The sequence below is a fragment of the Bubalus kerabau genome, chromosome 2 (assembly GCF_029407905.1).
Source record: "Bubalus kerabau isolate K-KA32 ecotype Philippines breed swamp buffalo chromosome 2, PCC_UOA_SB_1v2, whole genome shotgun sequence".
In the NCBI taxonomy this organism is placed as follows: Eukaryota; Metazoa; Chordata; class Mammalia; order Artiodactyla; family Bovidae; genus Bubalus; species Bubalus kerabau.
In genome coordinates, this window is record NC_073625.1 from 144,543,874 (window position 1) to 144,559,338 (window position 15,465).

The 15,465-nt window shown below is 35.3% G+C and overlaps 1 protein-coding gene across 9 annotated transcripts in view; it reads left to right on the forward strand.

Annotated features, from left to right (window-relative positions):
- The window catches only part of MECOM (MDS1 and EVI1 complex locus), a 637,339-nt gene that overhangs the window by 609,712 nt on the left and 12,162 nt on the right, over positions 1-15,465 (forward strand). For 6 of the 9 annotated variants that reach the window (XM_055569124.1, XM_055569123.1, XM_055569119.1 and 3 more), the window contains 4 exons: positions 1,604-1,630; positions 8,195-8,361; positions 9,451-9,528; positions 13,322-13,491. In XM_055569124.1, coding sequence (XP_055425099.1) covers positions 1,604-1,630; positions 8,195-8,361; positions 9,451-9,528; positions 13,322-13,491 — 442 coding nt within the window. The remainder of the gene's footprint in view (positions 1-1,603; positions 1,631-8,194; positions 8,362-9,450; positions 9,529-13,321; positions 13,492-15,465) is intronic. The other 3 variants (XM_055569121.1, XM_055569122.1, XM_055569127.1) reach the window with 1 other exon arrangement.

Genomic DNA, 15,465 nt, shown 5'->3' on the forward strand with positions numbered 1-15,465 from the left:
ACTTTCTATTTTTCTCTTATAAATAAGTTAGTTTAACATAAGGCTGAAATAAGTAGTATAGGGTTTCTCCCTGACTCTGTGTTTGAAAATTCCATTTGGAGTCTTAGATTATAATTTTGAAAAGAAGATGACAGCCACAGGAGGTGCGATGGAGGAAATGATATTACCCTGTGATCTTTGGAATGTCCATTTCACTGGGTACTTTGCATTTTGGGTACTTTGCATTCACACTGACAGCTCATTTGAATTGCCATAGCAATCACTTGGCAATTATACTAGTATAAAACGCTATAAATTATACCTTTGTTTGGTTTTCCTATACTTTAAATGTTATTTTTAGTTATTTATATATTTCAATTTCAGATGTTTGGCTTTGTTAATCTACAATGGAAACTCTATTTTACTTACATTTCTGTGCTTTATTCATTCTTTTTTTATTTTCTTCATTTTAAAGTGTCTTCACTTTCTTCATTTAAAGTGTCTACTTGTTACAGTATTCCAAGAACTGGGAAAAAGACTAAGGTCTTTTCCCAAGTTCTCATGTGTATATTGATGTGAAAATCACGTAAGACTTTTGCCCTTCGTCTTTCACCCTTTGTCTTTCTTTTGCTTTCAACAAGTGTTTGTTCTGTTCGATTTCTTCTGTGGTAAATCTTTCATCCTTAAAAACTGTGTATGCTGCTGCTGCTGCTGCTAAGTTGCTCCAGTCGTGTCCGACTCTGTGCGACCCCAGAGACGGCAGCCCACCAGGCACCCCCGTCCCTGGGATTTTCCAGGCAAGAACACTGGAGTGGGTTGCCGTTTCCTTCTCAAAAAAATGTGTATATTCCTTATTAAAGATACCGTAACCTAAGAAAGCAAGATATATCCCCTTTAAACAAGCAAAATGATGTTTTTAAAGATATAACATTTGTGTTTCCTGGTAGAGCTTCTGTTGGGTTAACCAAAAAGTTCATTCAGATTTTTCCATAAGATCTTACAGAAAAACCCAACCAAACTTTTTGGGCAACCCAGTAATTCACTGACGTTTTCACCAGTGAGTCTTGTCATAAATTGTCACAAATAACTAGACATTTGTAGTTCTTTTTATTACTATTCTTCAGCATTCAGACTGCTGATGGTCCCATGCTAATAGAAACCAGTTTATTTCCAAGTACACTGCCTTTTTGTTACTCAGTGATTCACATTTGAGTATTTATTTCTTTGTCATTAATGCTGTAAAAATATAAGAGACTAGATTTTTTTTGCAGGAAATTGCTTACATTTTAGTTATTAAAGTAAAATTTAGGAATCTTGTTTTGCAGTCAGTAGAAACAAATGAAAAGGAAGTATCTATTTTCCTAAGATTTGGTAGTAAGTAGTATTTAGCTTTCTTGGGAAAAAGAACATTCTGGTTTATAACCTTGATTCTAAAATTTAATTGAGGTAAATAGAGAAAACTCCATGTTATAAAAATATTCATTACCAAGGCTTTTACTCAAGGTATAGTTACATGATAAGCAAAAATTACTTAGTATAAATGTTAATTTCTCAAAGGATAGATTGCAATAAAGATACCTATACAGAAGTAATTTTTTTGTTTTTGTTTCAATTTTGCTCCCAGTTCCAACTGCCTGATCAGAGAACTTGGGTAAGTTTTCTATTTATATTTTTGACTAAAATAATGTAGCATTAAAAGGAAAACAACTAATATTATAAATTGCCATAGAGAGATTTCTGAGCTTTTTTCCTTTAAATGATAGAGCTTTAGCAGATAGATTTTCATCTTTGTCAAGCTGCAAGATACTTTCAGTTTTGGTTGGACATTTAGTGTCTATAAATTGTTTACAGAAAGTTTATTCTCTAAATCTAACCCATTCCATAGTAATTGTACCTTGATGTAGAACTTGAGTGTGTGTTAATAGGGATTTCAAGATGGATCACTAAGTGGAAACAATAATTATTTGGGGGAGCCTGTACCAGCATGTTAAAGATGCTTATGATAAAGCCTTAAAAAAGAATAAAACCTGAACTTATGTGTGGACCCAAGTTGACATTGTAATTCACATCCATATAACCCAGGCAGAATTTGGTTCTGGCTGTGTGGATTCACTAGACTAAATGTTTAAAAATCTTTATCTAAAGAATATATCTTTTAGCATTGGGTCCCACTTCTTCAGGCTTCCTGGTGGCTCAGCAGTATAAAATCTGCCTGCCCGTGCAGGAGACGTGTGTTTGATCCCTGAGTCTGGAAGATCCCTTGGAGAAGGAAGTGGCAACCCACTCCAAAATATTCCTACCTGGGAAATCCCATGGACAGAGGAACCTGGTGGGCTGTTAGTCCATGGTATCTCAAAGAGTCAGACATGACTTAGTGACTCAACAACACCAACAACCCACTTCCTCAACTTTCTTTTTAAACTGTTAAAAATATTTTTATTGGGGTATATTGATTTATAGTGTTGTGTTAGTTTCAGGTGTACAGCATAGTGAATCAGATATACATACATATATATCCACTCTTTGTTTTTAGAGTATTTTCTCATATAGGCCATTGCAGAGTGTTTAGAGTTCCCTGTGCTATACAATAGGTTCTTATTAATTATTTATTTTTATATATAGTAATGTGTATATGTCAATCACAATCTCCCTATTTATCCTTCCCCTCAACTTTCAATTAATATTTCCAGATACAGTAAGTTGACATCACTAGGAGACAGCTTTGTTTTTTATTCAAGATACAAGGAATACTATTTATTTATGTTTCACCCCCAAAAAACCTTGAGACAATGAAAATGTCTATAAATAGCATGTATTACAAAATTTCCTCTAAGTGTATATATTTTTACTCTTTGATTATCTTCTTCACTCAGAATTATACTGATTTTAAATATGGATGAAATCTTGAAATATAGTTCACTTTTTCCTTAGTCACCATAACATTAAATATAAATTATTTAAAATGAGAACACTCTGGCACTTACCTGTTTCCTCTATCTGATGTTAGTTTTCCTTTACCAGAAATTCTTCCATTTATTTCTTCTGTGGAATATGTGAGGAATTGTGGATTTTTCTCATCCTATCAACTTTTAATGTTTAAGTTCACTTTTTTCCACAGTGGAAGAGCAAAGAGACAGAGACTTCCTTGTTAGGCAGAATTGTGTAGTAGACAGCATTGTTCTTTGGTTATCCTGGCTTATTATTTCTAGTGTTTTTTGGTCTGCCTTCCCTGGCAAGGGTTTGTCTTAAATATGCCGCATTGTCTTCATCCTTTCTAATGTTGACTTTTACTTGCTGGTAGTTTTGCTGTTAGCTGCTTCAAGATTAAGGTGTTGTCTCCTATACAAATGGCCAGTGCTGCTACAACTTACAAAGACAGTTCGGATTTTAAGTTAGATGCCTTTTCCTAATAATGCAATGGTATAGCAACGCCTATGACAATGCTTTAGAAACACTCCCACTCTTTGAATCATAGATGTTGCAGAGCGGTAATTTATATTTTTATTATAAAACGGATATTAGTAGAAAGTATTAAAATATTAAATTTTATAAATTTTAGTGGTTGAAAGCTATAATTTTATAATCATGACTGCAGAATATGATACATGGAATGAGACGACCATAAAATATGAATATTTATTTCTCCCCCAAATGGCCATGATTTTAAGATTTCTCAAGATAATCAAGTGAATAAATATAGAAAACTACCAAATCTACAAACTTTCCCATCATAAGTTATTTATGAAAAGTTAGTTGTTTTATGATAAACCCATGTGTAATCTAATTTATGAAACATTAGGTCACATAATTCATGGTGCCATTGGACATATCATTTTGTATAATCAGATTGTCACTTTAATAGTTTTAATGAGAAACTTCTTTATGTCATCAATTATTGGCTGCCAGATAAAAAAATGTTAAGCTAAGTGCTTCGGACCCAGTTGATGTTATCTTGCCTGCTGAAATGTTTTTACAAAAACGAACTATTTGACAAGGGAGATAGTTACATTTTTGGTAGAAGCTAGGGAATTGTGTCTAAATACTAGTTTGCGTCAGTTTAAAGTTAATAGCCTCTAGGGGACTGAAAGGGGGGGGAAATGACTTCCTTTTCCAGACATCTGGCTGCAGATACTATCAACAACTATAATATATGTAAATAAAAATCACTGTTCTATAGGGAAAAAAAACACTGTCATTTACTGATTGGAGATTAGTCAATGACATTGATAGGATATGGGGCAATATCTTTCTAAAATATATGATCTGATTTTTGCCTCCTTTTTTCCCCTTATTTTCAGTAGATTTCCTATTCATTGTAGTACATGTTGTCCCCTTCATTTTTATTTTCATAATTGAAAAGTATTTATAGCTAAATTGTTTCATTTATCCCAGTTCATCCTGATTTTTTAAAATACCAAGTCAGACTTTAAAGTGAATGTTAAAACTTACTACATCTACAAAATGAATGTTTTTCCAAGAGGAGTATCACGTGAGTCAGCCTAGATAGCTAGAGGAAGTTGAGGTTTTGACCAATACCCTAGATAAAGCTCATCTTAATCCCAAGATATGGAGTAGGACTGATTGTTGATCACAGAATGGCTAAACTACCCCAACTAGCAGATGTCTAAGTCACTTATTCTTTTTTAAATTAATTTTATTGGAGTATAGCTGATTTACAATGTTGTGTTAGTTTCAGGTGTATAGCAAAGTGAATCAGTTATACATATACATGTATCTACTCTTTTTTAGATTGTTTTCCCATATAGGTCATTAAAGAGTATTGAATAGAGTTCCCTGTGCTATACAGTAGGTTTGTATTAGTTTTCTCTTTTATACATAGTAGTGTGTATTTGTCCAAGTTATTTCTATCTATCTTAATGGAGAAATTTATTCTTTTCAGCTGATGTTAAGTACATGAGAGCAAATGTTAGGAAGATGAAAGAGAGGATTCAGTGATGGCTTTTATGTTGCTTTGGTGGTTGCTAGCTGGAAAGAGGGAGAAGGCAATGGCACCCCACCCCAGTACTCTTGCCTGGAAAATCCCATGGACAGAGGAGCCTGGTAGGCTGCAGTCCATGGGGTCGCGAAGAGTCGGACACGGCTGAGCGACTTCACTTTCACTTTTCACTTTCATGCATTGGAGAAGGAAATGGCAACCCACTCCAGTGTTCTTGCTTGGAGAATCCCAGGGACGGGGGAGCCTTGGTGGGCTGCCGTCTATGGGGTCGCACAGAGTCGGACACGACTGAAGCGACTCAGCAGCAGCAGCAGCTGGAAAAAAAGTGGGTGTGTGTGTGTCCTTATGTGTGGTGTTAACAGCTCTCAGCTGTTAACTGAGCTCACTTACCCTCAGCTCACTTCCCATCTTTTTCCTCTGCTTCTTCCCCACTCCAATTTAATATTCTTTTCATATGACACCAGAAGCCAGAGGTGGGGGTGGCTTATAGAGGAGGCACTTGAGTAACCACTATTCTTTTTCTTGTTATCCTTAAGAATGCTGTTACTTAGTCAAGTCCATAATATATTTTTTTATTTCTTGATGCTTTCCCAAGTTGAAACAGTTTGGGGTAAAGTAATCACAGTGATCTTTCTTCAAAAGGAGCTGTTAGTAGCTCCTAAAGCAAGACACATTTCTCAACAGCCAACTGCTGTTAAATAACTTGAAGGACTTACAGTTTATATGTGCTCAAGATAAAAGCCGAGAATAATGGTAGTCATGAGTAAGCTATTCTCCATATAAAAGGAAAGTGTTTCTGTAAGATGTATTGCCACAGGAATCTGTGTCAGCAGGGTGGACACTCAAATGATTTAAAACCACTAGATAATGAAACTTTACTCAAATATTAAATGTACATACATAAAACGTTTATAATCATCACCCTTGCACTTACTATTCTTCCCCATAAATGTATGCGATCATGACCCTTACCCTTGCTTGTTACTGTTAATCAGCTTGAAGGCCAGAGGTCATTTCTCACTCAGACAATTTATTGCGTGGAGGGTGGATTATCAAAATGATTTTCTGAAAAGAACAATTAGAAGGAATAAATGCAAATAAAATAGTATCATAAAATATTTCTGGATTGATTTTTAATAAATAAAATCCAAAGTAATATGAAAATGCTAATGCTCTGGCTAGAGGGGAATAATGACCATATTCTTTAGGGACAGAGTTTCCGCCAACCTCTCTGAGCAGCATCATCATTCCATATCTCTGCCCTGTGATCAGTATGTGTCAGAATCCTTCATAGTGACAAATGTGCTGTCCACTTGCATCTGTGGAGAATGTTTTAGCAGCTGAGTGATTATGAATCAAACCTCTGAGCTTACAGCCCCTACCGCCTCCCAATGCATTCACATTTGTCGTCTGACAAGTAAATGTATCTTGACTTTCCTCTGAGATTTTTTTGCACCGTGTTTGATGAAAGACATTTGGCAAATTGGCAGTGGTACCCTGTACGTTGCAATTTGTAGCTAGCATTAGGAGTCCGGGCATGAAATGAGAGGGCAGGCTCCAGGATAAAGGAAAAAGAAAGAAAGCTAACTACAATATGAATAGTCGTTTGAAAAATCAAGCATACAATATTCCCTTTGTAAGAAGAGAATCATGTTTAGGCCGTTCATGTAAGATTTTGCTCTAGTTTTAGAAGTCAGTAGTATTCTGTCCAGCCATGTGTCCACACAAGATAAATTTTATTAATTTAAAATTTAAAATTTAAAAAGAATCCTTTTGAGTACAAATTGTTGCCTTTTATTTTTAACCTGAGCTCAAAATAAATTAGGCCTCCAACTCTGTCTTGCTGTCTTATCAGCAGAAGTATCATTTTCTTGAGTTGATCAGTTGCTTGAATGTACAGTTTTTACCATTTTTAATCCTTGCATGAAGTCTTCTAGTCTATCGCCCTAGCCTTTGGAGAAACATACAGAGTGCATACAAAATACAAACACCTTTTTAACAGCTTTCTGAGTTCTCCAGTGGCAAAGTGCCCTGAGAACCAAATAAACAATGGACGAGTTGATTTTACAAGATGGCCTGAGAGTTTGCTTTTTCTACTTACAAATTCAGCAGTAAGCAGCTTCCAAATAAAATGTGAGCATGGAAGAAACATTTTAGGAAGGTTGAAAGGAGAGAGTCTGTCTTAACTATAGATAGGAAGAATCAAGCTAACTTTGAAAGTAAATACCACCCTCTGATTATGACTCTGTCAAATATGTGTGCAGATAGACAAAAACTTGAAGATTATAAGCACAGTAAATTAGGTTATTTGAGGAGAACTAGGCAGGATACTTTTTCTATGAGAATACTGCCCTAGAGTGTGGTCATGCCAATGTAATATGAAGTTATGAAAATATATCATGAAGTATCATTTCAATTCAATCCTTTTTCAGGACAAACTAATATTTTACCAAAATTCTTCGTGTATGATCCCACTTAAAAATCTAGTATATCGATATTAATTTAACATAAAGTACATCTTACACACTTAATGTTTTCTTTCTGCATTACATACATTTGGCTCTAGCAGTAACTTTGAAACACTTGATGTTTTTCATGCTTTGAGTTTTTTTCATGGGACTTCCTAGTTCCTATGGTTTTTATTACTTAGGCAAGGCATACAGAATATTTTCCTATAATTTCCAGTTTACTATTTTTTACTGTATATTTTATTTGGTCAGCTTGCAGGCCAAGAAGATGGTGGACTCATGTCCCAAAGAACCCTCTTGCCAGAGTTAGAATTCAGACTTCTTTTGTTCTAAAAGGGGAGGGGTAGAGAACCAAACATCTCTTGGTTCTGGTCAGCCTCTGGAGAGGATGTATTAATTTCTTCCTTCCTGCAGTCACTCACAGGTGGGCCTAGTGAATAGCATGACACTAATGCTGTCTCTTAATTTAATAAAATCTGTAACTTGGTTTTGTTGTCTCGTGTATTTCATTGCTCTATTGTGTATCAAATTATAAAGTGATCTGACTAAGGTCTTACGGAAAAGTTCATGTGACATGGTGTACACTTGGTTCTACCTTTGTTGTCTTTAAAGTCAATGAATTCTCTCATCTGTTTAATATTGGGACACTATAATCTCTTTCTACAGCCTCTGCATTCAGCGGATTTGATGCTTCCCTTTTATTAATAATGATTTCTTAGTTTGCTAGAGATGAATGCAGCAGGAAGGATCTCTGCCCTGTCCTTCATGGTCTTATGCTTTTGCCTTTCAGATGTCAGCTATTGAAAACATGGCAGAGAAGCTGGAGAGCTTCAGTGCCCTGAAACCAGAGGCCACTGAACTTCTACAGTCTGTTCCCTCCATGTTCAACTTCAGAGCTCCTCCCAACGCCCTGCCAGAAAACCTCCTACGGAAAGGAAAGGAGCGCTATACCTGCAGGTAACTGCAAAGTTAATCATGACTGGCTTCCTAAAAATCTCCCCTCTGATTTCAAAAAGCCATGCTGTTTATTTTGGAAATTATTCTTGATTGGATGATTAATAGCAACCATGATAGATTTCAAGCACTTCAAAGTACTCTTTATTTAGTGAGATATAAAAATAGTGGTTTAAAAGATTATTATTACATGAAAATTTTAACACAGGCTGTTTGGTTGTGATAAATGAGGTTGGAAATGGTCCAAATGCTATCTATTTGTTTCACTTTGATGTTTATGAATTTTCTTTCACAGTTAATTATTTTCATCCAAAGGTATAATACTACTGTCCTCAAGCATATATTTATTTATTAATTGTCATGGTATTTAAGAATAAGGCTCTTAATGAAGGACAAATAAGGTCAATAAGTGAGAAAACTAGTTAATAAGTGCCTTGTTACTCATCAGTAGTATAGCAAAGCTTTTATTTGTTTCTGTTTTCTTTTTTAAAAATAAATCATGCTTATCATTTCTGAATTGTCTCAGAAATTTGTGGCATCTGACTCAGGCATATGAATTTATCTGCTATTTGGAAAATGTGTTCCTTTCTTTCCAGAAAAGCTTTTATAGGAACATACCTTGATGGATGAGGTCTTAGAATCTTGTCTGATCTGATACCACTCAATGTACAGAGAGTTGTCACTGTGGCTAACATGGAAAATGAGTTAAAACATTTGAATCTGTTTATATCAACCCAGAACCACAGGCTCCTGTCATTTTTTTATCTCCTTGTCTGGTTTAGTTTTGCAGATGTAAAGATACAGAGTTAATAAAAAAGACACATGGAGGGGGTCATCAAAACTCAAGTCTGTTTTCATAAACTGCTTGCTTACACATGAGCAAATTTACCCGGACTGGGTCTCATAAGGCAGCCTTTATTTATAGAGTTATTTATATCTGTAGAATGACTTTGTTGCAAATTTTAAATAACAAAGACATGTAAGTTCCATGCAAGATTAATTAAATCAGAAATTAGCATCTGGCTTCTAAGCAGCTTGAGTGAAATAGGCAATTGTGCTGACTTTTCTCTTATAAATATCTTTTCATAACAGATACTGTGGTAAGATTTTTCCAAGATCTGCGAACCTAACACGGCACTTGAGAACCCACACAGGAGAGCAGCCTTATAGGTTTGACAATGATTTTTACTAAATATCTTGATAACTGTTGTAATAAATTGGACCTACTGCCACAATTTTAAAAGAGGCTACTTTTGTGCATGTCTGAGCATATGTCTGTTCAATTTTGATTCAAAGAAGAATTAACTAATGGCTGGGATTAAAATTTAGAAGAGTCCTAATTTCTTGACTCATCTTCTTATATCTCAATTTAAAAGTTCTAGCAGTGTCTAGAATAGAAGAAACTTTTAAGAACTGTTAGTCACTTTTAAAATTAAGTGTTTTCTCTCCTCAGTGATTCATGCTATTTTAATTGACAATAATCATAACCTTGTAGTCTCCCTTTTCCAAGCCTTAAATCTCTGCTAGGAATTAACAACCCAGATATATCTTAGTTTTCCCAGTACAGCTAAGTCAATGTCTACAAGTCTTGATAGGATGTTTAAAGAATAAATTTTACCTTGAGAGGAGGAAGAAAGGAGTAGAACAGATAAAATAGAACATATTATAAGAAGGGAGCAGTTCCATCAACAATTTCTCAACTGCTTCTTGGCCTATTCTCTTAAGCGTCAAAATCAGCCATATGACACATGGAACTATATTTAATTTTAATATTATTCTTTACAAATGAATGATCATAATCACCATCTCCCTTCCAGTTTTAAAGTATCATCTGCGTTGTTCAATGCACAATGCCTTGCACATGGTATTAGATAATTCATGAAAATTTCTTCAAAGAATAAATGTTAGTTATTTTAAGTAATACTGTAATTTTATTTTACTTCGACATTCTTATGGGTTGCATATGTGTAAAATTATTTTTATCTGAATGTTTACTTTTTTCATTAAAATAAATAATTTATCAGCTTTTAAATACTTCTTTATATACAAGGATAAGAAAGTGGGAAGACCAATGTTCATTTGAAAATAGTTGAAACTTTAGGAGAAAACTAGAGAGACTTAAACTCAGATAATAATAAAGTATTTTCTTAAATCCTTTGCTTTCCTACGTGTTCTGTAAATTACTAATTATAAGTAATATTTCCACTTTGTATGTGATAGATTGCATTGGATATAATAGGTTTCAGAGAGATATAAATGTGGGAAGTGTTAGATGATTTCCCTTTTTGAGAAAATGTCATATCCAAGGAATTCTGCTTAAATGGAAGGAAAGATTTCCACACTTATATTTTGTTATGGCCAAGGGTCTGGTATGCAGCTATGATATCATGCTCATTTTTCTCTTTTTTTGTACCTGAATTCAGTGGATTTATTCTGCCCCATAAATGGTGCTATTATTATACATGTATTTTTAACAACACAAACCAGAATTTTGCATAGCTGAAGATCTTAAACAATTATTTGTTCAGCTCCTCTGTTTCACAAGTGAAAAAATTTGGATCCACATATGCTAATTGCCTTCTGTAACTGTTGTCGTTTAGTTGCTAAGTTGTTGTGTCTGACTTTTTGTGAACGCATGGACTGTAACACGTCAGGGTCCTCTGTCCATGGGATTTCCTAGGCAAGAATACTGGAGTGGGTTACCATTTCCTTCTCCAGGGGATCTTCCTGACCCAGGGAACAAACCTGTGTCTCTTGTGTTCTATAAAATCTGATATTAATAGACCCCAAATTAAAACACAAATCTAGAACTCTGGGTTTTTTATCTCATACCATGATCTCAAAGGCTCCCATACCCCTCTGTGTTTACCAGGATGGCTTAATCGTATATAGTTCATGAGTGTGTTATGTACTTCTTTTTAGAATTTCTGAAACTTAGGATCTGATTTGGGGGTTTCTTATCCACTTACTCCCTGGTAGCTCAGACTGTAAAGAATCCACCTGCAATACGAGATACCTGGGTTTGATCCCTGGATTGGGAAGTTCCCCTGGAGAAGGGAATGGCTACCTACTCCAGTATTCTGACCTGGAGAATTCCATGGACAGAGGCTACAGTCCATGGGGTCGCAAAGGATCAGACACAACTGATCAACTTTCACTTCACTAAACACCTACTAACTTACTGAAGCACTCAAACTTTTGGCCAAGATGTTAGCAGAGGAAAGATAGAAAATAAAAAATGCTTTTTGGTTAGAACTTCCTTATTGACTGAGTTTATTCATGTTAAAGTCGATGCCATTTATTAGATTTAAAGCTTCTATGCATGCAAGCAGTTTGAAGCATGTCAAAGACAAAATGTTTCTTCCTTGTGATTTCTGTAGAAATTATTTTAAGTGAAAATTATTCTAAAAAGTTTAATGAGAGTTTAAGTTTTCTCTATCAGTGTTTTTTAGGTTATTCTGCTTAGGACAACACAATTGGGCTCATTGTACCATGGTTCTCATTGCAGTGAACCTTGGAAGTTCAAAGAAGGCCCATATATATATATATATATATTTTTTTTTTTCAAAATCAGAGGCTTAATTATCAATGTGGGATCTTATCCATTTTTAAGTTAATATTATTAATTTAAATTTGATGGACCTCATGATGCCAGAACAGTTTTTTAAGGGGAAATTAAATCAGCCCTTGAGTTGGTTTACTGATACTATGCCAAAGTAACTAGTTTAACAAATTTATGTTCCCCACTGGACTAACTAGATTTCTGGCATCATATGGAGACAGCCGTAGAACACTTTCAGTGGAACAGGGTACTTTCTCATGTTGAGCCCTCGAATTGGTGTATCTGCATTCAGAAGTGGGAGAAGAAGTGCCCTTCACACATGGGAGAATGAATTAAGGATTTTTTGGTTGTTAAGTTAGAAATTTTCACTTAAAAGTCATCTAGAGAAAGGTGATTTTTCCTTTCAAGCAACACACAAAAAATCATATAAACAGCTAACACAATCTTTACTTTAAAAGGCCAGAGGGAAAAATTGTGTCAATTACCACTTTTCTTCCTTACCATAAGAGCTGGTGGGAAGTTGGGTGGGATGATGAATTACTTTTTTATTTTGTGACTAAAGGAGAACTTCAGTAATTTATGATTTTTGATCATAAATATCATGGAAGGCAGAAACAATTAGTCAGTCAATATTATGTGCTTTCTTGAAAAAAAAAAACTTACCTGGTTTAGGAAAATAGAAATAGAAAACTGGGAGAAATTCAGAATATTGTGGGGGGATGGGTAAACAAAGACCTTGTGCTTTCATTCAAAAAGGAGAATTTAGCACCCTTTTCTTTTGTAAACATTTAAAGGTTAACACAGTAAAGGCTTTGGGGGCTCCTAATCACTACAGATTATGAAAATTAGTATCTTTGCTATCAGACTAAACTGTTCACATTGCCCCGGTTTTAAAGTTAGAAAACTTTATTGTTATTTTGCAGAAGATAGCAGAATTTCCTTTAGAATTAGCAGTTGAGAAAGTGAGTTTACGAAGAAATTATTTAATCAGGCTCTGAAATTTTGAATGTAAAAAAATGATTTTCTTACTTTATTTGAAGAATACTTGAATCTGTTTCCTGTTTGTTTACAGAAGGATTAATTGTCCCAAGTGGAAAATAAAACTGCTACCATTTCTTAATGTCTTTAATTTTGTCAGTTTTGCTTGAAATACTAAAACTGATTACCTGGGTAAACTTGTGAGCAATCAAATTATCAGTATTTTATTATGATTTTTCACAAAGTTATAAAAATTTTTAATGCAATCAAAGTCATTTACCAGAATTGAAATCTTGGCAATGTGGAGAGTAATCTTTGCTGCAGTGTTGTTTTATGGGTGATAATTTTGGAGATCTGGTTTGCTTGTCTTGAGAAATGTCTTTTGATTTGCTTGCAAATATTTGCTCTGTGTTTGCTTTTCAGATGCAAGTACTGTGACAGGTCCTTCAGCATATCTTCTAACCTGCAGCGGCATGTTCGCAACATCCACAATAAAGAGAAGCCCTTTAAGTGTCACTTATGTGATAGGTGTTTTGGTCAACAAACCAACTTAGACAGACACCTCAAGAAGCACGAGAATGGGAACATGTCTGGTAGGTCATTGACTGTCTTCTGAGGAGGAGATGCTTGGCTTATTCTTATTTTAAAAGACAGTTGTGATCGCTCATCTCTTATTCCCCTTTGACACAAGAATCAGATACTATTGTGAAAATTTGTAGCACTTTTCCCTTGAGATTTTTGAATGAAGTGAACTGTTGAGTAATACACAACTCAGAGCTTCATTTGGACCGTTTTATTTTCTGGATGCATCTCAATGGGCAATCTCGAGCACAGAGAACCATAGTTGGAACTCAAAGGAGACTGATGAATCATGATTTTCTAAATCACAGGGAACAATCTTTGACCCTGTTGGCATAGAACATGGCCACACAGAACACTGGCCTGGCCGGGATGACCAGATTGGAGCCCCATGCTCTCAGCATTAACCTAGAAACCACAGCTGCTTTTGCAAACAGTCTGCAGTTCAGAAAACTTCTCTAGGGGACTTGTTTTAGATATGAGAGATAAAAGACTGTCAACCTTATCAGAGTAGCCTGTAGCAAATGCTAGTGGTGTGTGATTTTTGGTCACAAATTCTGATACAAAATTAAGTTTAAAATGGCAAAAAAAAAAAAAAAAAAACAAAACTAGCCTTCCTTTAACCCAGGCCTACTAATGCAGTTAGTAGAAGACATGGTGGTTTTCTTGCCTTTGACTCCTAATGTGTGTGTGTGTGTACTCAGTGGCTCAGTTGTGTCCAGCTATTTGCAACCCCGTGGACTGTAGCCCACAAATCTCCTCTGTCCATGAAATTTTCCAGGCAAGAATACTGGAGCGGGTTGCCATTTCCTACTCCAGGGGATCTTCCTGATTCAGAGATTGAACTTGCATCTGTTGCATCTCCTGCATTGGCAGGCAGATTCTTTACCACTGTGCCACCTGGGAAGCCCTTGGCTTCTAATACTTAGATAACATTGACCAGCTGGCATATGTGTGTGATGCCAATCTATGTAGCTATAATTGTTTCTAGAGAATTAAAGGAATGACTTGGCAGTGAGGGGAGGGGGCATGTATGGAATCCCTGAAAAGAGATTTTAAGAACAGAGAAAAGTTGGATTGATACAAAGTAGTCTTTCCTTGCCTGGAGAATCCCAGGGAAGGGGGAGCCTGGTGGGCTGCCGTCTATGGGGTCACACAGAGTCGGACACGACTGAAGTGACTTAGCAGCAGCAGCAGCAGTCTTTCCTTAAGGAAATTATTTTATTATTTATCCTTCCTCTAGTGTAAAGGGACATTGCTTATGATTTTTGAATGAACTATGTACTGTTTGTTTCCCTTAAAGCCAAAACTCTAATGGTCATGGTTTAAAAATATTGAATTTTAGAAACAAGAGTCTAATCTAGTACTCAAAAGTGACACTTTCTGCATACACCCTTACAGTATATCACTATAATTTTTCTAGTCAAAATTATTTCAGAAAACAAATAAATAATTTAAAAAGTATAATGTGTCAAAATTGAATACTTATTTGTTGGCCCAGATTATAACTTCATGAAGCTGAAGGGTATTCTAACCACTTGTGTTTGGCATCTAGACTATTGTGATGAACTATCAAGCCACAGATATTTTGTGGGCAAGATAAACAAACAAAGCAAATATTAGTATAAAGTTTGACCACATATTATAAAGAGTTTATAATTTGTAAATGTATGGAAATTTTAGGCAATCTTTTGATACAGCTATTTTGATTCTAATTTTATAGGTAAGGAAACTGAAGAACCTTCTATAATCCACAGACCCAATATTGTCTTCTTAATACTGTCTCAAGACTGGTGTGTTCTGGGTCTGCCCACAGCTTAGCTCAACAAAACAGAATACCATATTTCCAGCATGTGTTCAGGCTTTATTTGATAACATACATTAGCACAGGGGCAATAAATACATATTAACTGCCACCAGGACTGGGTATACAGTTTTTTCTGGCACAATGTTCTTAAGACCTTTCTACAATTTGCCTTACTCTGCAC